General features: G+C 39.0%; 1 protein-coding gene across 1 annotated transcript in view; it reads right to left on the reverse strand.

The window, feature by feature from the left end:
* Positions 1 to 1,669: 1,669 nt before the first annotated feature.
* Positions 1,670 to 24,370, reverse strand: part of LOC124613011 (trypsin-7-like) — a 151,197-nt gene continuing 128,496 nt past the window's right edge. The window contains exons 6-7 of the mRNA XM_047141565.1: positions 19,761 to 19,818; positions 1,670 to 2,464 (exon numbers count right to left, since the gene is read on the reverse strand). Of these exons, the coding sequence (XP_046997521.1) occupies positions 2,343 to 2,464; positions 19,761 to 19,818 (180 nt within the window). The 3' untranslated portion in view covers positions 1,670 to 2,342. The remainder of the gene's footprint in view (positions 2,465 to 19,760; positions 19,819 to 24,370) is intronic.

Consider the following 24,370-nt stretch of genomic DNA (forward strand, 5'->3'; position numbering starts at 1 on the left):
AGGTTGTGGCACACCGTATGGAAAAAATCAGTTTTTGATTGTTCTGAGGCCTAAAACTGCTTAAAAAGCAAAATGACATCGGTTTTTAATTGTGCTGGAGCAAAAAATAGCATAAAAACAAAATTCCTAGAAAAAACCTTCTCCACACAGTTGCCTTTGCAGAATGAAGTGGTACTGGTCGATGTGCATGCAGATTTTCCATTGCTCATATAATGCAATTCTCCATAATAACATGCCTTAGAGATGGAAATGGGCTTTGTCCACAAAATGTTCCATGGGCATTCATTGTTCACTCCCATGCAAGCAAGAAATTCCAGAGTGAACATTTGTCTTGCTGGTAGTCAGCAGGAAGTAGCTCCTGAACATAGGTGATTTTATATGGATAGCAATGCAGGATGTTTCATAGGATTGTAAGCACCATGCTGCAGCCATATCCAGCTTTTGGGCAATTCCCTGTGCACTGCATGTTTGCACAGCACTGCTCAGCCATTCTTGCAACGCTGTAGTCACATCTTGGATAGATGTTGGATCAACTACTTCCTTCCCTCTGCCACACTGGCCTCCAAAAGAATCTGTCTTTTTGAATTCTGTAATAATTTTCCCCAGACCCTTAGCAGACATTGGACCAGTCTCTTTTTCATGCCCTTGAATGTATAGAATTTCATCAGGGTTTTTGGTGCACAGTCATCGTTCTTGTAAAAGGGCTTTACCAGCAACGTGCAATCTTTCATGGAGACAGTCACATTGGCCGTCTTGTACGCAGACTGAGGAGTAGCCATGTTCTGCGCATTTGTTGGTGTGAAATTCGGCCATGTATTGGTCAACTTTTCGTAAAAACTGTTTTGTTCCATGATGTTTCCATGAGCATCAGTAATATGCTGCTCAAATTTGGTGTCGGTCATTTTGAGCAGTGGACCTCTTTCTACAGCATTTTGAAACTGGTCCTGTAATTATGGGCATTGTATAAATAATGTCACTAGTTTATTATATGGAGTTCTCAATAATTTAATTTCATTCACTGCACTTCAGATAATAGTGTATAACCATTTATCTTGAAAATAGTAAAGGAAAAGATCTAGTGTGTGGTAGTATATAACAAAGAATGCAAAATGAAGTGAAAAGAGGCAGAAAAGAATTTTTGTTTAAATAGAACGGTACTGATGATAAAAAAAAAATATTTTACAATGAATATTACACATTTTCAGCACCATGAAAGTACTGTTTGCGTTTGCAAATCGTATTATTCGGAAGAAAATTATTGTTTTGAAATTTTGAATACAGCCCTTTAAAGTAAGTTGTACTTCTTCAGTAACAGTTAAGATACTGCACTATAGATGTTTTGTAAATGTGAATTAAGGGGGCATTGTTTCAGATCATTATTGTTATTAAAGTAAACAAAGAAATGTAAAAAAAATGTCTGTGGAAGGAGAACCAGTCATCCTATAGAACTGGCATTGACTACTGAACAGGGACGTAACAAGGTGCTGATAGGAACTCCAGTAGATGATCTACTGAATCAACGCACTCTCTATCCATTTACTGTCCAGTGCTTTATATGATGAATTGGCATCTTTCTTTGTATCACTTTTTATTTTCCACGTAGGTTTTTCATTGTATTTATTACAAAAGTAATTGTAAGAAATTGAAAGTTAATAACATGATCATTGTTCCATATGAAACACATTAAGCTCTTCTCTCTATTGATCATCATATAAATACATAAAATGAAAATAAATAAATAAATAAGGAATCTAAAATCACTGAACAATTCATCTTCCACCTCTCAGTTGGCAAGTTGATCAATAGTTTTCCTGTTAATTTAAAACTCTATATATGTTGGTCATCCCTATAACAAGTTCATAATAGCTACAGTTCAGCTGAAACACTTTGCTTATCAATATTAGTTAATTTTTCATGTAAGACCAATCTCCTAGCCTGAAAACTATTTTATAGAGGATAGAGATGTTAACTGCCAATGTTAGAACCATGGTGGTCATATCGTGGGATACTGGTACTTCTGTACCAAGGGGGATTTCTTTATGGCAATTTTCTGCATATTGTCCCAGCATCATATTTCCAACAAAGATACTGACTATGATAACAGTGAATATCTGTATCCATATGCTGATTTACAATTATTGTCATATTTAATGAATGGTGTTGATTTAGGGAGCATGGTTTTCTGTTGGCACATAATTGTTATTTCCCTGAGATATTTTTCTTCTATTTAGTTGATGGGCTGAAGTGTTTGATGATGTACCAGTGTTTCACTCTACATGGAGAATGTTTCCAGTTTTTGATCACAGTAAATGTGCGTAGTTAAAAGTCTGCATTGGTCAAGTTTACTGGTCACAATAACAACCATCTCTTGTATTTACACGAATCCAATCAAGATAACGTGTGACTCTTGTGTAAACACCAGGATAACCAGCACGTGCACAGCCATTGCCCCAGGAAACTACCCCTGCAAAGAAATGTGCAAAATGAATTAGTTACAGCTTATGTGAAATATTGTGATTTGCATATTTTCATTACCTGAAGTGTTCTAATGTCAGACAACAGATTTACAGTACTAGACTATACATTAATGTTTACTGCAATGAGAAAGTTTTTTTGCTTCAGTTCAGAAAGTCTAAAGTAATGGGTAGTTGTGCTCGTACATACATACTACTTGCATAATGATATATTATCTAAAACTCTTAATGATAAAATTGGGATTCGAGTGTCAGCATATTCTGCATTATAGTGAGACAAAATAAGAGTGATTAAGATATAATGTTTATATATGAAAATTACAACTTGCAGCAATAGTAGTCAAATTGAATTCAAACTCAGAGCATGTATAGAACAGCACGTAAACAAATTAAGATGCAGAAGGGTGCATGTGTCGTTGAGGATAGAATTAATGTTAATGTTACTAAGTCGACATAATTCACTGACAATGGCCAGACAAGTTGTGTCATATCATAACGATTATATACTGAAACTACTACTAAAACTAAGATAAAAGACAAGATGCATTACACAAACTGATATAAACAGTGGTTAGAAACAACACTTCACACCTTTTAAATGTTTCCAGTTTTGGGTTCAAATGTGCTGGTATCATATTGACCAGTGTACAGTTCCACTTGTAGAGAAAAATTCATTTACAGAATATAGTTGGTGTTGATTGAGCATGCACATCAGTCTAGCTCTGAACATCCTCAGTGGCAACGTTTTAACGTCTGATGATAGATGGTTGACTTCTTGGTGGCTGCTTTGGGAAAACTGTCCAGTGCCTTACTTAGGCAACAGCTTGGAATATCAGTGTTGGCCTTATTTTGTGTTTTGTGGTTGTGAATCTCTTGTCTCTTGCAGAAGAATTCTTGATTTTCTTTTATATTGACATGAGAGTTGAAAACATATTGGCTAAATACAGCAATTATTCCTGCCTGCTCGAAAATGGTCTACAGTGGTCAAATTTCTTGCTGGAAGATATTATTCTTACAGTCTTTTGTAGGAGCAACATGGTTTTACTTCCAGCAGAGTGTTCTCACAGCAGCAGTCCATATGTGATGTGGCTGTGGAACAGTGCATAAAATATTGCATTGAGTACTAATCTGTTATAACACATTTGAGCTTCTTGAGGAGATAAATTACTCTTGAGAGCTTAGAACACACATACGCTGTGTCCTCTGTCCACATCAGCTTATTGTCAGTTGTGATTCCCGAGAGTTTTACACAATCAACATTTGCTATGGGACCACCGTCACCAAGGCTGTATATAGTTTCTGGTTCTATCTTCATTCAGTTTCATTTTATTTTGCTTTGAACTACATTTTGGTTGTTTCAAACAAAGCTTTAGCATCCTTTAGTGCCTCAGCTGAATTTTACTGTTAGTCCTTTATGTTCTGTCTTTTGCAAAGAGTAGGCTATGACCATCACAACTTAAGTCATTGACAAATATTAAAGTGAGCAGAGGGCCTAGTATGCAGCCGTGCAGTACACCATGTTCCAGTGCCATTTCGTGAAACATCACTTGCTGGATACAAACACTCTGCTGTCTGTTAGGTAAGAGTCAGAGCCCTAAAAACGGCACCCTTTATTCCATGAGATTTTAATTTTTGCAACAGTATCTTCTGAGAGATGTAATCAAATGCGTTGCTTAGATCACAAAGAATTAAGGCCATGTCATTCTTTTCTTGATATGCTTCCATTATTTTTGTTATTACAGCAAGCATTGCAGTAAATGTAGATTCCCCTCTTCTAAATCCATGATGGTTAACCAGGAAGAGGTTGTTGTCTTCAAAACAACATAACAGTTGGTTCTTCATAATAGTTTCAATCACTTTTGCTAGTATTGGTATTGAAGTAATTGGTCTACAGCTGGATGGACTGTTAGAATCACTTTATTTATACACTGGTGCTGTCTTTGCCTGTTTCAAGAGGTCTGGAACAATACCAGCCTCAAGGCATTGGTTAATGACAGCAGCCAAAGGTTCAGCAGTATCAGATACACTATCCTTCAGAAAAGCATGCCATGCCATATGTATCTGTGCTAACAGAGTGTTTAAAATCTTTCACAGTTTTTGGTAGGTCCTCTGGAAGCTCTTTTCCTCCTGGTCAAGGTGCAACAATTGCTAATGCTTATATTGCTTGTAATATTAATTTATAAATGTGGTACTACTGCTATGTTATTCCCAACAACATCAATAAAATGAAACTTCCTGGCAGATTAAAACTGCGTGCCGGACCGAGACTCGAACTCGGGACCTTTGCCTTTCGCGGGCAAGTGCTCTACCAACTGAGCTGCCCAAGCACGACTCACGCCCCGTCCTCACAGCTTCACTTCTGCCAGTACCTTGTCTCCTACCTTCCAAACTTTACAGAAGCTCTTCGCAGAGGTACGAGGTACTGGCAGAAGTAAAGCTGTGAGGACGATGGGGCATGAGTCGTGCTTGGGTAGCTCAGTTGATAGAGCACTTGCCCGCGAAAGGCAAAGGTCCCGAGTTCGAGTCACGGTCCGGCACACAGTTTTAATCTGCCAGGAAGTTTCATATCAGCGCACACTCCGCTGTAGAGTGAAAATCTCATTCTAGAAACATCCCCCAGGCTGTGGATAAGCCATGTCTCCGCAATATCCTTTCTTTCAGAGTGCTAGTTCTGCAAGGTCCGCAGAAGAGCCTCTGTAAAGTTTGAAAGGTAGGAGATGAGGGACTGGCAGAAGTAAAGCTGTAAGGACGGGGTGTGATTCGTGCTTGGGTAGCTCAGTTGGTAGAGCACTTGCCCGCGAAAGGCAAAGGTCCCGAGTTTGAGTCTCGGTCCGGCACACAGTTTTAATCTGCCAGGAAATTTCATATCAGCACACACTCCGCTGTAGAGTGAAAATCTCATTCTGGATAAATAAAATATTTGATAAAATCATCATGGCTGAAAGTTTGCAATGGAGCATTGGGTCTTTTTCTGTGTTCGTTAACCAGTTCTCAGGCCAGTTTACATGGTTGTGGTCTTCAGAAATGAACCTAGCATTATATGCCTTCTTGTCTGCTTCTGCTTCCTCCTTTTAGATTCTTTTAGCTTTCAGATAATAGCAATGAAACTTGTCTTTGACCCTGTCATCTGTTGCTGTTTTAACTCAATCATTTAGCAGCAAAACAACACTTTATGTTTTCCAGCCTGGGAGTGTCCCTTGCTTTGTCTCTGCCTATTTCTCTTCTGTTTTATAGTTTATCTAAGGGATTCTTTAAGGTTTCTGATGGGAAACAGTTGTCAAAATTTACTTTGAGGAGCTGGAAAATACATTTAAAAGCATCACTTGGTCCTAATCCTACAACTTTAGACTGCTCATCAATTCATGAGACCCCTGCTTTTCCATTAATGCTGATCTGTAAATCTTTATTGTCTGTGACACAAGACAAAATGCAAGGAGACACAATGCTAGTAAGATTTTGTCAGCTCACATGTGTTCCAAAAATAACTTCCAGGAATCAAATAGTGATATGCCATTTGGACCAACATTAGGAATTAACAAAAGGGTCAATTTCCTTCTACCATAACACATGGAAAATAGTCATCTACAAGTATCGTAGCCAGTAATAAAAACTGTCTTTGTGATCTGTGCTTTTTAATGCTGTTTTTATTTTCCCAAAGCATTTTAAACTCTTTGCGACTTGACACATTTTTATCTACATCTCTGTCATCCTAGATTCAATAACCAATACCAGCAATAAGATTTATGTTATTCAATAGAGGATTTCAGTTGCATGTCTGCTTGTAAATCTGGTAGTGTAGATATCCATAAGTTCTTTTTTGTAACAAAAGTCTTATATTTTGTGATCCTTACTTTTCATATCAGTATGCATTTATCTTTCAGTGGTAAGAGAAGTACAATTAGTACAGACTTGTAACTCAGTGTGTATGCAAAACTAAATCTGTGATGATGTTTGAAATCTGATTGTTGTATGGACAGCCATTCAACAATAATAACAAAAAATAGAGAAATTGATGCAACAGATTGGACATATTAGTGGCAGTGTGGCTTCAGTTGCCAGAGACTGCAGTCGTGTGTGTGTGTGTGTGAGAGAGAGAGAGAGAGAGAGAGAGAGAGAGAGTCGCATCTGTGTGAATGTGTGTGTGTGTGTGTGTGTGTGTGTGTGTGTGTGTGTGTGTGTGTGTCGTCTATTTTTGATGAAGGCCATACTGGCCGAAAGCAAATTTATGCCTATCTGTGAGTCAGCACCTTTGCTATATGGTGAGTTGCAAGTTCCTTTTCACAATATTGTTACATTCCATCCTGGATTTCCCATTGTTGGACATATTAGTCTGATGTTTCTGACACATTGGAGTGAAATGGTGCTTCAGTCACATGGAATCTGTGAACTAGGTGACTGGAAGCAAGGTATTGACAGTTGCTGGTGCTACAAGTTTCTGCCACCTTGATCTTACCATAGAGAGAGGATACAGATGTTTGATGGGTTGCTGAGCTACTAATAATGACACATTCACAGAAGAATTGCATGAAACCCATGAGAATATTCCTTTATCAGCATTAACGGGGTTCTGTGTCTATGTACGACCCAAGTTATATCTAACAGTCATTCTCATAGTTGTCCTAAAATCCTAATCATCAAATGCTCAACTAAAATTAAAGCCATTGACCAGTCCAAAGTTTGCTGGGATGAAGATGAGGGCGCATCTAAAACCCACACTTGGGATGGCTGGTATAATTAAATCTAATGGGCTGGGTTCGATCCTATCCAGTCAGATGAACCATAAAGTTAAGGCATGCAGCCTCTCAATCACCTGCCCATGAAAACTGTTCTCAATTTTCAAAATGTTGCAACTTACGCCATTTTCTGGTGAAAATTTGTGTTTGGATCTTACTTGCCACAAAATAGTGAGTCAACTAATATGTGCTGCACCAGCACATTTGCTAGACCCATATTATAAATTGCATGCTAGTTGAATGGACATGAGGCCTTCTGCTATACACTCTCTGTTACAAATCTTTTGAGGTCACAGATGCCCACAATTTTTGGACCACCCACCAGTTCTGTCCGACAGTAGGACAGCGAAACTGTTTGGTGTGTGAGTTGCTGGTAGTTTTTTTGAAGGTGAATATTTTATTCTAATTGTCGTCTTCACTTGCTACAGAAGTGTCAGTGATATTCACACACAATTGACTAATTCTTTTCCTGGCAGAAATTTAGTGTAGCTTCAGTGATGCAGCCAACTTCCACTTTTGAATAATAACTGTAGCTTGGCTTCGTCGATGAGGAGCATCTGCACATTGTTCATATCTTTTAATACCACCTGTCCATCTGTACTGTCATATTCATTTACTGTGGGATACTGTGTAATATCATCCTAGTCCTTATTTATTTCACAGTTGCCATTGAGCTATTCAGTAGAATAAGCTCTACTTTATTTTATGAATTACTGTAGTGAGCAACATGCAGCTAAGAATAGTTAATAGCCAACAACAGTGAAAACTTGCTCATGTGTGCAGTTTGTCAGTGTCACAACACTGTCCTGACAACTTTCATGAAGCAGGCAACATAAAAGTCAGAGCAGGTTGGAACCAATTGCAAATGTTGTGAGCAGGTGTTGGAAATTAAAATTATTGTCACTGACTGAGCCATATTCAGTTTCAAGTGGAGTACAACTTAACCTACCAGATTGTACTCACAGTTGCACCAAATAAATATTCTGATTAGATACTTCCTTAATGTGAAATCAGCAGGGATTAAATTAAGAGCAAAATTGCAAGGCACTGCATAGAAACTCTACCCCATACCCAGCTTTGTGGCCCTTTTGTTGTTACTTTAGTTTCTCTCCCTTTCTTAAGTGTACTGAAGGTGGACAAGTTCATTCATCAGATGCATTTTGCTTCTGCTTTTATTGGCAGTGCAACACCAGTGGTGATATTGCTATCATTACAAGTAGATGAAACATTTTGTTATTTCTATTAATGTAGACTAAATGCCAGCTTCACTTACTCATGGCATATTCTAAGGAAGATAAGGAGCGATTGTCCTGTCGACATTGAGATTGTTAGAGACTGCACCTATGCTAGAAAATTCTGTCAGGGTTTGATGTTCCTTTCTATGTTCTCTGGTGTCAACTGTTTCACTCTTCATGTTAGCAGAGGCTAGACCTGAATTTCACACTGTGCACATTGGTTGGTTTCATTTAATCGTGGAGTTTTAAGACCACTTCCTTGATCGTTACAAATAGATATACCACAAAATTCAGTTTGTTGATTTGAAACTTTATTATTTGTAGCCTTTGTGATAGTGCAAATGAAAGCTTTCCTAGAAAAACTATTTTTGAGTCTATAATGGTCAAAAGCACAAAAAATATTACCTACTCATAATGTTTACAGTGCATTTGCTGTGATAAATGGGCTTGTCAGTATCCAGTGTGGTTAAAACAAAAAATAAAAATAATTCTGACAGTTTCTGAAGAGGAAGGCCACTCAAAGAATTCCCATCTGCCCTTATTTTGTGTTGTTCAAGTTTCAGTCAGTGAATCTGAGTATTACTTGTAACTATGCTGTTCCTCTAATCCTAGTTATAGAAGTGAAAATAAACTCATTGATCTATTAATTTGGCCCCATGTCAACTCTGTGGCTGACTGCACTGTGTTATTGATGTGCAAGCTGTGTACCTCAAGAAAGTTTGGCTGTAAGAACATATTCTTCCTGTCCCTAGTGTAATTTCAATGTAACAATCTTATAGAATATATTTGGCAACTTTGTTACCATCATTTTGTTTCCTAGAATGGCTCAGAATTGTGCTGTTACATCATTGATATTTTTTTGTCATTTCTGTTAAATATTCTGAACTATTCTCACTTAAGCTGTGACATCAAGTCAATAATTTTACATTTATGAGTCAACACAGTCATTCCATGCCACAACTGAATTTGGGTCATACTGGGTGTGCTCTTATGACAGCGAGGTGTGTGTAGAACCAGTGGAAAGATAAGGCTCTCATGTAGTGATGAGTGAATACTGGACAAATTGCAGCACATATATGCAATGTTGAATCATTGCTGGACTGCTGAAATAATTGTGAAACTGACTTTGTTGATATTTTACACAGTGTGACATTGGACTGATGGCAGTCTGGTATAGTGGCATGCATACTGTAGCACTGACTTCAGTTGTGGAGAAACCAGAACATCTTACAGTGCTGTCTGATATGAGCAAAAGTGTGAGGGCTTGGGGTGCCATAACATGCAATCTTGATTGCCATATATTATTATGGAGGACGGGTTGAACATTTGCCACCATATCAGGATGGTGTAGTTCAGTGAGTGCCAAACTGTTGTGTTTCTCGGTGTCCTGAAGACATAAGACCTTTTTCAAAGGGACAGAAGTACTGGCCTGTCTAATACAGTTGAATTGAAACACAGAGTTGATTTGCTCATGTTGTTGTTGTGGTGGTGGTCTTCAGTCCTGAGACTGGTTTGACGCAGCTCTCCATGCTACTCTATCCTGTGCAAGCTTTTTCATCTCCCAGTACCTACTGCAACTTACATCCTTCTGAATCTGCTTGGTGTATTCATCTCTTGGTCTCCCTCTACGATTTTTACCCTCCACGCTGCCTTCCAATACTAAATTGGTGATCCCTCGATGCCTCAGAACATGTCCTACCAACCGATCCCTTCTTCTAGTCAAGTTGTGCCACAAACTTCTCTTCTCCCCAATCCTATTCAACACCTCCTCATTAGTTATGTGATCTACCCATCTAATCATCAGCATTCTTCTGTAGCACCACATTTCGAAAGCTTCTATTCTCTTCTTGTCTAAACTATTTATCGTTCATGTTTCACTTCCATACATGGCTACACTCCATACAAATACTTTCAGAAACGACTTCCTGACACTTAAATCTATACTCGATGTTAACAAATTTCTCTTCTTCAGAAACGCTTTCCTTCCCATTGCCAGTCTACATTTTATATCCTCCCTACTTCGACCATCATCAGTTATTTTGCTCCCCAAATAGCAAAACTCCTTTACTACTTTAAGTGTCTCATTTCCTAATCTAATACCCTCAGCATCGCCCGACTTAATTCGACTACATTCCATTATCCTCGTTTTACTTTTGTTGATGTTCATCTTATATCCTCCTTTCAAGACAGTATCCATTCCGTTCAACTGTCTCTGACAGCATTACAATATCATCGGCGAACCTCCAAGTTTTTATTACTTCTCCATGGATTTTAATACCTACTCCGAATTTTTCTTTTGTTTCCTTCACTGCTTCCTCAATATACAGATTGAATAACATCGGGGAGAGGCTACAACCCTGTCTCACTCCCTTCCCAACCACTGCTTCCCTTTCATGCCCCTCAACTCTTATAACTGCCATTTGGCTTCTATACAAATTGTAAATAGCCTTTCGCTCCCTATATTTTACCCCTGCCACCTTCAGAATTTGAAAGAGAGTATTCCAGTCAACATTGTCAAAAGCTTTCTCTAAGTCTACAAATGCCAGAAACGTAGGTTTTCCTTTCCTTAATCTAGCTTCTAAGATAAGTCACAGGGTCAGTATTGCCTCACGTGTTCCAATATTTCTACGGAATCCAAACTGATCTTCCCCTAGATCGGCTTCTACTAGTTTTTCCATTCGTCTGTAAAGAATTCGCGTTAGTGTTTTGCAGCCGTGACTTATTAAACTGATAGTTCGGTAATTTTCACATGTGTCAACACCTGCTTTCTTTGGGATTGGAATTATTATATTCTTCTTGAAGTCTGAGGGTATTTCGCCTGTTTCGTACATCTTGCTCACCATATGGTAGAGTTTTGACAGGACTGGCTGTCCCAACACCGACAGTAGTTTCAATGGAATGTTGTCCACTCCGGGGGCCTTGTTTCGACTCAGGTCTTTCAGTGCTCTGTCAAACTCTTCACGCAGTATCGTATCTCCCATTTCATCTTCATCTACATCCTCTTCCATTTCCATAATATTGTCCTCAAGTACATTGCCCTTGTATAGATCCTCTATATACTCCTTCCACCTTTCTGCTTTCCCTCCTTTGCTTAGAACTGGGTTTCCATCTGAGCTCTTAATATTCATACAAGTGGTTCTCTTTTCTCCAAAGGTCTCTTTAATTTTCCTGTAGGCAGTATCTATCTCACCCCTAGTGAGATAAGTCTCTACATCCTTACATTAATCCTCTAGCCATCCCTGCTTAGCCATTTTGCACTTCCTGTCGATGTCATTTTTGAGACTTTGTATTCCTTTTTGCCTGCTTCATTTACTGCATTTTTATATTTTCTCCTTTCATCAATTAAATTCAATATTTCTTCTGTTACCCAAGGATTTCTACTAGCCTTCGTCTTTTTACCTACTTGATTCTCTGCTGCCTTCACTACTTCATCCCTCAAAGCTACCCATTCATCTTCTACTGTATTTCTTTCCCCCATTCCTGTGATTTGTTCCCTTACGCTCTCCCTGAAACTCTGTACAACCTCTGGGTCTTTCAGTTTATCCAGGTCCCATCTCCTTAAATTCCCACCTTTTTGTAGTTTCTTCAGTTTTAATCTACAGTTCATAACCAATAGATTGTGGTCAGAGTCCACATCTGCCCCTGGAAATGTCTTACAATTTAAAACCTGGTGCCTAAATCTCTGTCTTACCATTACATAATCTGTCTGAAACCTTTTAGTATCTCCAGGATTCTTCCATGTATACAACCTTCTTTCATGATTCTTGAACCAAGTGTTAGCTATGATTAAGTTACGCTCTGTGCAAAATTCTACCAGATGGCTTCCTCTCTCATTTCTTAGCCCCAATCCATATTCCCCTACTACGTTTCCTTCTCTCCCTTTTCCTACTACCCAATTCCAGTCACCCATGACTATTAAATTTTCGTCTCCCTTCACTATCTGAATAATTTCTTTTATTTCGTCATACATTTCTTCAATTTCTTCGTCATCTGCAGAGCTAGTTGGCACATAAACTTGTACTACTGTAGTAGGTGTGTGCTTTGTGTCTATCTTGGCCACAGTAATGTGTTCACTATGCTGTTTGTAGTAGCTTACTCGCATACCTATTTTTTTATTCATTATTAAACCTACTCCTGCATTACCCCTATTTGACTTTGTATTTATAACCCTGTATTCGCCTGACCAAAAGTCTTGTTCCTCCTGCCACCAAACTTCACTAATTCCCACTATATCTAACTTTATCCTGTCCATTTCCCTTTTTAAATTTTCTAACCTACCTGCCCAATTAAGGGATCTGACATTCCACTCTCCCATCCGTAGAACGTCAGTTTTCTTTCTCCTGATAACGACGTCCTCTTGAGTAGTCCCCACCCAGAGATCCGAATGGGGGACTATTTTACCTCCAGAATATTTTACCCAAGAGAACGCCATCATCATTAACCATACAGTAAAGCTGCATGCCCTCGGGAAAAATTACGGCTCTAGTTTCCCCTTGCTTTCAACCGTTCACAGTACCAGCACAGCAAGGCTGTTTTGGTTAGTGTTACAAGGCCAGATCAGTCAATCTCCAGACTGTTGCCCCTGCAACTACTGAAAAGGCTGCTGCCCGTCTTCAGGAATCACGCGTTTGTCTGGCCTCTCAACAGATACCCCTCCGTTGTGGGTGCACCTACGGTACGGCTATCTGTATCGTTGAGGCACGCAAGCCTCCCCACTATCGGCAAGGTCCATGGTTAATGGGGGGGGGGGGGGGGGGGGAGCTCATGTTAGTTTATTTTAAAAATATAGTAATAAATGCAAAATATACGAGGGCAGTTCAATAAGTAATGCAACACTTTTTTTTCCTCGGCCAATTTTGGTTGAAAAAACCGGAAATTTCTTGTGGAATATTTTCAAACATTCCCGCTTCGTCTCGTATAGTTTCATTGACTTCCGACAGGTGGCAGCGCTGTACGGAGCTGTTTAAATGGCATCTGTAATGGATGTGCGTTGCAAACAACAGGCAGTGATCGAGTTTCTTTTGGCGGAAAACCAGGGTATCTAAGATATTCATAGGCACTTGCAGAATGTCTACGGTGATCTGGCAGTGGACAAAAGCACGGTGAGTCGTTGGACAAAGTGTGTGTCATCATTGCCGCAAGGTCAAGCAAGACTGTCTGATCTCCCGCGTGCGGGCAGGCCATGCACAGCTGTGACTCCTGCAATGGCGGAACGTGCGAACACACTCGTTCGTGATGATCGACGGATCACCATCAAACAACTCAGTGCTCAACTTGACATCTCTGTTGGTAGTGCTGTCACAATTGTTCACCAGTTGGGATATTCAAAGGTTTGTTCCCGCTGGGTCCCTCGTTGTCTAACCGAACACCATAAAGAGCAAAGGAGAACCATCTGTGCGGAATTGCTTGCTCGTCATGTGGCTGAGAGTGACAATTTCTTGTCAAAGATTGTTACAGGCAATGAAACATGTGTTCATCACTTCGAACCTGAAACAAAACGGCAATCAATGGAGTGGCGCCACACCCACTCCCCTACCAAGAAAAAGTTTAAAGCCATACCCTCAGCCGGTAAAGTCATGGTTACAGTCTTCTGGGACGCTGAAGGGGTTATTCTGTTCGATGTCCTTCCCCATGGTCAAACGATCAACTCTGAAGTGTATTGTGCTACTCTTCAGAAATTGAAGAAACGACTTCAGCGTGTTCGTAGGCACAAAAATCTGAACGAACTTCTCCTTCTTCATGACAACGCAAGACCTCACACAAGTCTTCGCACCCGAGAGGAGCTCACAAAACTTCAGTGGACTGTTCTTCCTCATGCACCCTACAGCCCCGACCTCGCACCGTCGGATTTCCATATGTTTGGCCCAATGAAGGACGCAATCCGTGGGAGGCACTACGCGGATGATGAAGAAGTTATTGATGCAGTACGACATTGGCTCCGACATCGACCAGTGGAATGGTACCGTGCAGGCATACAGGCCCTCATTTCAAGGTGGTGTAAGGCCGTAGCATTGAATGGAGATTACGTTGAGAAATAGTGTTGTGTAGCTAAAAGATTGGGGAATAACCTGGTGTATTTCAATGCTGAATAAAACAACCCCTGTTTCAGAAAAAAAATGTGTTGCATTACTTATTGAACTGCCCTCATATATTCAATTCATACATTATTTATTGAACAGATTTATCATTTCATCATTTATAGTGTTAATGGGATATATGAGTTTGTCTTCGCTACACAGCTATTTGCATCCCAAAATCGAACGGATCACAGCTACCCTAATATCCTATTCCACCTCAGTTTGTGCTTGATATCTACTCTTTATTAAATGGCCACTGAAAACTCAGCTTTTTACATAGCATTGGCTCTGAAAGACTCTTGAATTCATGCAGATTTTTGGACATTATCTACATGAAAGTACTTTTGAATTATTAAGTAAGCTTCAAATACAGATTATATTTTGCAAGACGAATCAGATTCATTCGAGACTAAAAAGCAATTTTATGGGGGGAATTAAAATTGATACCATCTTCATTAATTTTTCTATTCCATACTTTTTATTAGCTTTATTTCTTTATTTTTTAATTTTTAAAGCTGAAGTCATTCATTTTAAAATGTGCCTGTTGCATCCTCATACGAACTATAGTGACAATAATACAACAAATATGTACAGGGTGAACCAGAACTGTACTGACAAATTTTCAGAGGTTGTTCATGAATAACTTCTGAGTATTTTGGTATAATGGACCTATAGTGTCCAGCGGTGTATTACAGACTAATAATGTAATTGTGATTTATTTGGTTTGTTACTGCAATCACCGTTGTTTCTGCGTAAATACCTTTACAACAGTGAAGAAGTCTGTAACATGCAGTCAGCAAATCATACAACACAAAGATCAGAGTAATGAAACAATCAAAAATTGGTTCAAATGGCTCTGAGCACTATCGGACTTAACTTCTGAGGTCATCAGTCCCCTAGAACTTAAAACTACTTAAACCTAACTAACCTAAAGACATCACACACACCCATGCCTGAGGCAGGACTTGAACCTGCAAACCGTAGCGGTCGTGCAGCTCCAGACTGTAGCACCTAGAACCGCTCGGCCACTCCGGCCGGCAATGAAACAGTCCTCATATGAAACACATACTCTGGCTGTTGTGGTTGCCATCCATGTCAAACAGCCCAGCATAGTGTTGTTATGCTGGTCGTCCATAACATTCAGTTAACCCACACACAAGGTGCATATCAACCAACTCCTCATCAGTAATCCTACCCATAGTACTGTTGTACATCACGGCAAACTTGTGGGTAGCAAGTTAAAGAGGGCATTACTGTTGTCAATGGGAGGTACCTTAAGTGAAAGGAAACAACACACAGTGGATACCATTGACATGTGCGCTGTTGTGCACTATTTTTATTGCAATACAGATACAAGAAACCAAACGAAATGCAATAACTCTGTAATGAGCTGGTACTCTTAAGCCACATTCAAACTGGCCATACTGTGCCACACAAAACCGAGAAAGAGGTATTACATGATCATTGCTGACTTCATACCATGCTGATCTGCACAACAACAAGCAAGATCTGTGCAGTGTTGGTACATCAAAGGAAATGGTTTGTTCATGCTCGCTCTGTTTGGATGGTGTATCTCGTTTTGAATTTTTATTGTAGTGTGTGCACACATACTGGAACATCCTGCACAACTACGAACATGCTGTTCTGTTCTCCACAGTTTGGCTCTGTCTTGTGCTGCTTTGCACCTTGAATTTATGTCAAGTGTGGATGTGGCTTTATACTGAAGGTAATCCCCAATAATCTCTGAAAGTTAATCAATGTCATTCTGTTTCACTGTGTATATTCAGATCTCATATCATCCACAATTTTTTAAAAACCTTCCTTTCACAGGCCTGTTTTTATATAGTTTACTATATCCACAACACATTCTAAAAATAGGTTCAGTAGAGGACTCAAACACTTTGAAGCAAATGTGTTCCTGTGACTGATAAAATTGTTCCACACTAAATCCATGGCTTTCTCTCAAATGAGGCCTGCAGTCTTCCATGACAGTCACACATTGAATAACCAAAGTGAGTACAAACAGAATCCCACTTTGTACACTGCAAATTATACTCTAAGGCAACAAATAACGACACACCATGAAGGAATTACCCAAATGGGAAGGAAATTGGTAGATGTGATGGACACCTACAGACAAATAACTGATTACTACTCTATCCCGTTCTTAACCCATGTACATGTGAGTGCACTGAGTGTAGTGTTACTGTGTGCGTGTGTTCTTAAACCAATCACTATTGTTTAAGCTTGGGCCAGCCATCCGGCCATTAGAGGCTGCCTGTAGGAAGCATGCATATGGCACAGTCTCCGCCATGGTGTCGACCTGTGACTTGTGCCCATATATGCTCAGAGCAGTGCTGACTCACCCTTATACGTTCTTTTAGTTCATACCATTCGCATCAGGTGTTCTGTGTATTGCTTTTGTTGCACCTTCTGTACGATCCTTTTGTCTTGTTATGTGTGGAGTCATGAGAGGCTCATTTCTGTTTTTGTTTATAGATTTATGAATAAAGCCTTATCTATGTTACTTGGATTAGTTTTGTGGGTTACTTGGTTACTACAATTACAATTTCTAAAAACTGGATGATTTATTCAGGAGGAGGGGCTTCATAAATTGAGCTAGTCAATAACGTATTGACCCTCTTCTGCGCAAGCAGTTATTCGGCTTGGTATTGATTGTTCTTGGATGTCCTCCTGAGGGATATTGTGCCAAATTCTGTCCAATTGGCACACTAAAAGGTCAAAATCCTGAGCTGGTTGGAGAGCCCTGCCCATAATGCACCAAACATTCTCAGTTGGGGAGAGATCAGGCGACCTCGCTGGCCAGGTACTACATGCATGGCCCGGATATAAACAGTTACACTTCTGACATGTTTGTATGATGACAGATCTGTGTAGTCCTGATCCTGTTGTGCATTCATTTTACTAAGTGACATGCTTCAACAAGGACATTATGGAGCATTTCCAAATATTTGATGAGGCTGATTATTTACTGAGACATTCGACATGCTTGGTATCCCATGTACCAAGACCATCTAACATTCGGCCAATCTGAGGACACTTAAATCAGACAAAATGTGTCATTGATAAATAAATAACAAATTCATATCTGCAAACAAGACTGACTATTTCTTCGTTATATATCATCTGTGTCATGCCTTGCATGTGTTGGAAGAATTGTTAATTGTTCATCAGTATTTGCAAATAATATGTAACTAAAATATTGCACTCAGCTATCTTAAAAGATGATCACACTTGCCTTATGTTATCAATTTTGGAGTTACGTAACTCAAACCTCCAGATGTGGCTGTTCACATCAGCTGTCCATGGAGTACACTGAACAAATATACTAGAGTGTACACATAAAAGAGAACCCTGTGCCATCTTTACAACATGGTGATTCAAGAAGATACTAGAAATAGTTAAATATAATGACATTGAGACGTACACCTGTCCAAGAGAAATTTCATTTTCTGTTCTGTTAGACAAGCATATGCGTCTTGAAATCAGTATAATTATTGCTAGTCTTCTTGAATCTTCTGCTTCTTCAGTTGGTTAGCAAAGTGGATCTCCTGCATGTACATTATTTAAGTTGTTCAATGTACTCTATAGTTGATTATGGCGAATAACCACATGGCATAGTTTAGAATTATATAACTCAAAAATCAGCAGCTCAATGTTAGAATGGGTATCATAAATAAAGACAGTTGAGTGAATATTCCAAGCACATATTATGTCTAGGAGATGATGGTCAGCAATTTGTTCAATTATCTTCTAAACTAGTCATAAAGTTTCGGCTGTCACCTCAAGGGTAAGGAAAGAAAGAAAGGAAGGAAGGAAGAGAGAGAGAGAGAGAGAGAGAGAGACGTAAATAACATTTTGTTTGTTTGCAGACATATAAACACAAACAAACAAAAAATTAAGTATGTAACTTTATTTTTTGAGGTTGTAATTAAAGCTTTCATGCTACCCACCGTAAAACCATATGTAATAGGTTTTCCGGGACATATATTGGTGAGATGTGTTACAACATACGTAAGCTCTGACATAGTACTTACAGACTTCACATCAGTCTCAAGTGTCTTTGGGATCATGAACAGTTGTGTAATCCAAATTATTTGTATATTTTCATGCAGCAGAGATGTGTTGGGTTAGCTACAGTCACATGTATCCTTTTTAAATTTTCACAAATGTTAATTTATGAATGGTTTAGGATTCTACTATTACCAATGTGCAGGAGATAATACCCTTCTGGTCTGATGGGGAAGTGATGATATAATGTAAAGCAGTCTAATTGTGGGACTTATTTTGAGTATTTAAGAAAGCATTTTGAAGCACACTGGAAAATCCAGGAAAATCATTATTCTTTTTTTCTCTAAGTGAGTGTGATTTCCCAGCTGCAAAAAGTTTGGAAAGTATAATTAATTTTATACAAGACAGCATTATGTCCACCATTAGCATTATGTGTTTTTCTCAGGTTTCATTGTACCTCACTACACAATTCCTAATATTTAAAAAAAATTAGAAATTAAATAAACAGAAAGTAGTTAAAAGGTGGAAATAAAAAATTATGATAATATATACAAAGAAATAAGGCAGGCAGCAAAATGCTTTAAAACTGTAGTGATCAACTGTTATGTAGAATCAAAGAAGTGGGTCAGAAGGAAGCCTTTCAGTGTAAATTTAAAATTCAGAAACTATTCACTTCTGAATGAGATTTTTCACTCTGCAGTGGAGTGTGCACTGATATGAAACTTCCTGGGAGATTAAAACTGTGTGCCGGACCGAGACTCAAACTCGGGACCTTTGCCTTTCAGTCCTGTTTTTCAGATTTGTGAACTAAATGTACTTAAATTTTTTTCTCAAAAAATTGGGAAACTCCTCCGCTGCCTTCAAACACTTGTTGTGTGGAATGTTCCATGAATAAAAAGTGAGGATCTATTTAACAGTGTTGTTCTAATAACAATTGATCACTGCACCCCTCGTCACAGTGGTTTATGCATATACTCTGTATCTTTCACATTTGACATTTCTTCTGGTGAGAGATAAAAGTGAATGTTCACCTAGTGCTATAGACTTGTTTAATCCTACAGTAACCCTATTAGTGTTCTGCAGAGTTTTCCTCATTGTTATTTATATCTTATTTAGAAATTTGTAATTTTGTTTGTCCATAAACTAACTTTTTTTATTGTATTGGAGGCCAGATTTAGAAATAACAGTGTGGTCTATGTAGAAACTTACCAATGAGTTCAAACCTTTTGTCATCACGTTCCCTGCCAAGGGGTCCACCACTGTCACCCTACAACAGATTATTTAAATCCAATAGTCATTAAATGATAAGTGTAACATAATATATGATTTTCGTATATCAGTTAACATTTTGAACCATTGTTAATGTTAGTGTAACACCTTATAAATGAAAGTAACTCTACATTCATAAGACAGGTGATGTTGCAATGGCCAAGTTTATATACAGCTATCTATGTGCACAGTATATTTCTATGAAGTGAAAATGATCTATATTATCTGGATTCATATTATTTTTGCTTAAGACCTTATAGTATACAGAGTGATATTTCGAAGTTTACTGATGAGTCACTTCCAAAAATTACGGACAAATTACTGACAAAGATTTCTCCTCCATGTTTTTGTTTGACCAACTGTTTGATCAGTAATTTATGTTAAGGCAGTTGTTTATAGGAATGACCTTTGGAAACTGCTGGTGTGTCTTTGTGTTATGTGTTGACAATACTGTTATGTGACAGATATGTACAGAGTGTTTTGCTACTGAGCCAGTGTAGACAGAAAGCTATTTACTATATGGGAAGAGCAGCAGCACTATTGCTACTGTTTGTGATAAAACAGCTTTATTGGAGGAGTATTGCTTAGACTGAGTGCTGCAGGATTTGTGTTGTTAGCGGTGTCGGTGTCAGGATTTGCCAGTAACAGTATAGCAACATAGTGCTGAAACACAAGAATCAGTGTGCTTTACAGTTACAGACAGTTAACATGGGTCCGAGCAAGGGAGCAGAATTTACTTGTAAAGCTGTTTTATCACAAACAATAGCAATAGTGCTGCTGCTCTTCGTGGGTATCAATGCACTAGTTGGGGTAACCAGCTTTGCAAAGGAAGTTGATATGAGATTGTGTGGTGGTTGGTGTAAAAGGATAAACTTTAAAGCATAATAAGTAAAAACTTTTTATTGATAACATGTTTTAACTATTTACAATACTTGTATAAGACATAAAAAAATATTGAAAACATATTATGACTTATGACTGTTTGTGATACTTGTTTATAAACAACATTTTTCATTGTGTTATCTGGCGTATATGTGTACAAATTTTTCGAATTTCCTACATGAGAGCAAACTATGTACAGTTGACAGTGAGAGAAGCAGGAACCTTTGCTATTGTGGGGCAATATTCTAAAGGTTGCCCTTGCGCTTTGTCAGTTGTAAAACTGTAGGCTAATTTGATTGGAAATTGCAGTCTTTTAAATTGGAATTGCAGTTCAGCGGAGCTCAGTGGTGTTCTGGGGATAAGTAATGTGTGTCCTTTGTACTTTCAGGTCATAAGTTCGATTTTGATGATGATGTTCGATGGCTGTTGACGATCATCCTTGTTCCATTTCATAGTTTTGGTAGGTTGAGATTTCGGAGTAGTTTGATCGGAGATCAAATTTTAAGTCAAAGGCAGTGTATTGGCATTCCTCGTATTTGCAGAGAGTTTAGAAATTCTGTGGAGAAGTTCATACTTACTTCAACATTTACCGTCATGTCAATCGATTTGTATATTCTATCTTCACCGGGAATTTTCTTTTGAAATTGATATCGTCGACAATATTATTTGTAATTACCAAAATTGCCCTTTAAAATACCCAGTCGGATTGGTATAGTTGTGAATAAGTTTTGGATAAATTTGACGAAGATTTCGTTTTCAGCAGTGGCTATGTTGCATTCAGTTTAATGAGGCCGGTCGTCTGGTCAGCAGGATCTGTGCCTTCGCATATTTGTAAAAGTTGCTGAGCAAAATGTGCTGTCGTTTTGTCTTTCAATAGTTCAACTCTCATATTTTTTGTTAATCGCAGTATTTGAATGTGTGGCCAGAGATGTGATTTTTTTTTTTAAGCATGCACTGATCTCGTCTGTTGGTGTTGACTTGGGGATAACAGAAAATCTTTGTCGAAAATCTCCTGAGAGTATGAGTAGAGCTCCTCCCATCACCTCAGAGTTTCCTATCAAGTCTTTCAATGTTCTGTCCATGGCTTCGAGTGATTTTTTATGTGACATTGTGCATTCGTCCCAGAAGATAATTTTAACTTGCTTCAGAAGTTCATCCGTTCTTGAGATTTTACATACCGGCAATTGTTCTTCGGCTATATTCAACGGTAGTTGTAGGCATCCTCCTTCCACAGGTATGGCTGCAATGTCGGATGCTGCCAGTGCAAGTGCGATGTGTTGTTCAGCAACAAATTTACTAGAAACATTTTGCCGGTGCCGCTTGCTGAATCCAAGTAAACAATTCCGCTAGTTTTGTTGTCGATCCGGTCCATAATAACTTTGTAAATTTCCTTTTGATTATCTTTGAGGAGTGATTTGTTGTGAGCAGTGTACTGAAGTAGTTCGTTGATGTTGTAGCTTCATTCTTTTGTAACTTCGAAGTTTAGCACACTAATAGCATCTTTCTTTTTGTGCGTGCATCCCAATTTGTCCTAAGGTCTGGTTGTTTATTGCTAAACATTTAGGTTGGTTCTTGGCGAATGAGTGTTTCATTGAAGAGGTTGTCATTGAATTCCACGGTCAGTCCACGATGAGCTTTATGGATTTGGTAGAGTATGTCATCACTTATACTCTCTGTGAAGGAGTCCCATAGCTATTTTGGATTCGATGGGTTACATGTTGTTAGAATTACAGCGAGTAAGTCTCTCATTTGTTCAGCTGAGGCTGTGAGTTTCCTTCTTGTAATGCTGATTCCCAGTGGTTGTCGTTTTCCATTAGTCCAAAGCGTTGGCCCGCATCTCTGCGTCTGGCACAAGTAGCCGTAAATAATCTTGGGATCTGTGGAACTTGTTGGTCCCCGTATTTCGTGTAGCAACATTCGGAGATAGAAACATTCGATGTTGTTCGGATGTACGTTGTATACTCGGCCTGGTGCGCCAGTTTTCGTGATTCCTGGATGCTCTTCTACTGGAATTCCTTGTTTTCGTCATTGAAAGATTTTTCTTGTTGTGTTCCACGTATAATAGTTAGGGACGTCGACATGTAATAATATTTTCTCGAAAGGATAGGGACGTCGACATGTAATAATATTTTCTCGAAAGGATCCGTTTGGCACAGTTTGTAAAAAATTGTTAATGATGTGTTCTGAGGTGGTTCGCTTGCAATTTTTCTGGCGGTGTCTTTGGTGAAGTAAACTATCTGTCCATTCTCCAAATGTACTTCTGCAAGTTGCATTGTTGGTTCGCGTTCGTGTATGGGAAAACCGAAAATTCGCCACGCTGCTTCGTTACTTTTGATGTATCTTCCAATTTGGTACATGAGGATCTCGTTTCTGTTTTGTTGTTCGCTATCTTTGACTATTTGAAATACCGCCATGTTACACCGTCTTTGTTCACATACTTTCAGACATATCTGATGGATTTCACTGAATTGCAGTATTCTACGTTTGTATGTGCCTTGGAACATTTTGGAAAATAGTGCGTTATGTGGTACTTCCGACTGATTATATAATTGCAGTTCGTCGCTGTGAACCACCGTTTTTGGGTGCTCATCTTCTGTGTTTGGGAAGGCCATCAATTACGATTTGTGTGTCATCCAAGTATGGTTTTGGGTATTTCTACTTTTTTGCTTTTACATTTTCTATCGCTCATACGTGGCGAATTGGGCTTTAAAAGGTTCGCATGTTCCATGAAAAATGTTGTTCACTGCTATGTAGTACAGTTCCGAGTTTTCTTGTGGAATGGGAAATTCAATTTGGATGATTCTGTCGATATCTGTGGGATGAATTCTGTAGTGTAACCATATGAGATTGTGCGAGTGAGGCAGTCCTCGTTTTTGACATCCGATTGTATACGGTTCCAGAGATGTGGTATTTTGTGATGACTTCAATAAATCTCAATTGCTTTTGTCGGAAAACTCGCCCTACCATGTCGTGTCGATGCATGGGGGTATGTCCGTTTCTTAGTTCTCTGATTTCTGGCCATGACGACTTGCAGGTGAATGTTATGAAGAGGTCAGGTAGTCTATATTTTCTTATGTGGGTCATGTCATTTTGAGTGTATTCGCGCATGTGTGACATCCTATGTATGATGAGTGTAAGATTACCAGTGTTCCAATATCGCCACTGTTACCGTCATTTATGATTGCGTCTCGAAGGTGGATGTATTCTTCCGTGCGTAGTTTCATCTGTTTCAGTGTTATGTAAACCATCTATTCCGCTTTTGTTTCTGCATACATACCTACTAGGAATTGTTGCAATAAACGGCTAGTGTTGAGAATGTGATTGTACGTTTAATTGTATCTGGGCGGGGTAGCCGCGTGGTCTGGGGCGTCTTGCCACGGTTCGCTTGGCTTCCGCCATCGGAGATTCGAGTCCACCCTCTGGCATGGGTGTGTGTGTTATCCTTAGCGGCCGCGGTGGTCTAGCGGTTCTAGGCGCTCAGTCAGGAACCGCGCGACTGCTACGGTCGCAGGTTCGAATCCTGCCTCGGGCAGGTTAGTTAGGTTTAAGTAGTTCTAAGTTCTAGGGAACTTATGACCACAGATGTTGAGTCCCATAGTGCTCAGAGCCATTTGAACCATTTATCCTTAGCGTAAGTTAGTTTAAGTTGGATTAAGCAGCAGTTTGGT

This window comes from Schistocerca americana, chromosome 4 (genome assembly GCF_021461395.2).
Source record: "Schistocerca americana isolate TAMUIC-IGC-003095 chromosome 4, iqSchAmer2.1, whole genome shotgun sequence".
Taxonomy (NCBI): domain Eukaryota; kingdom Metazoa; phylum Arthropoda; class Insecta; order Orthoptera; family Acrididae; genus Schistocerca; species Schistocerca americana.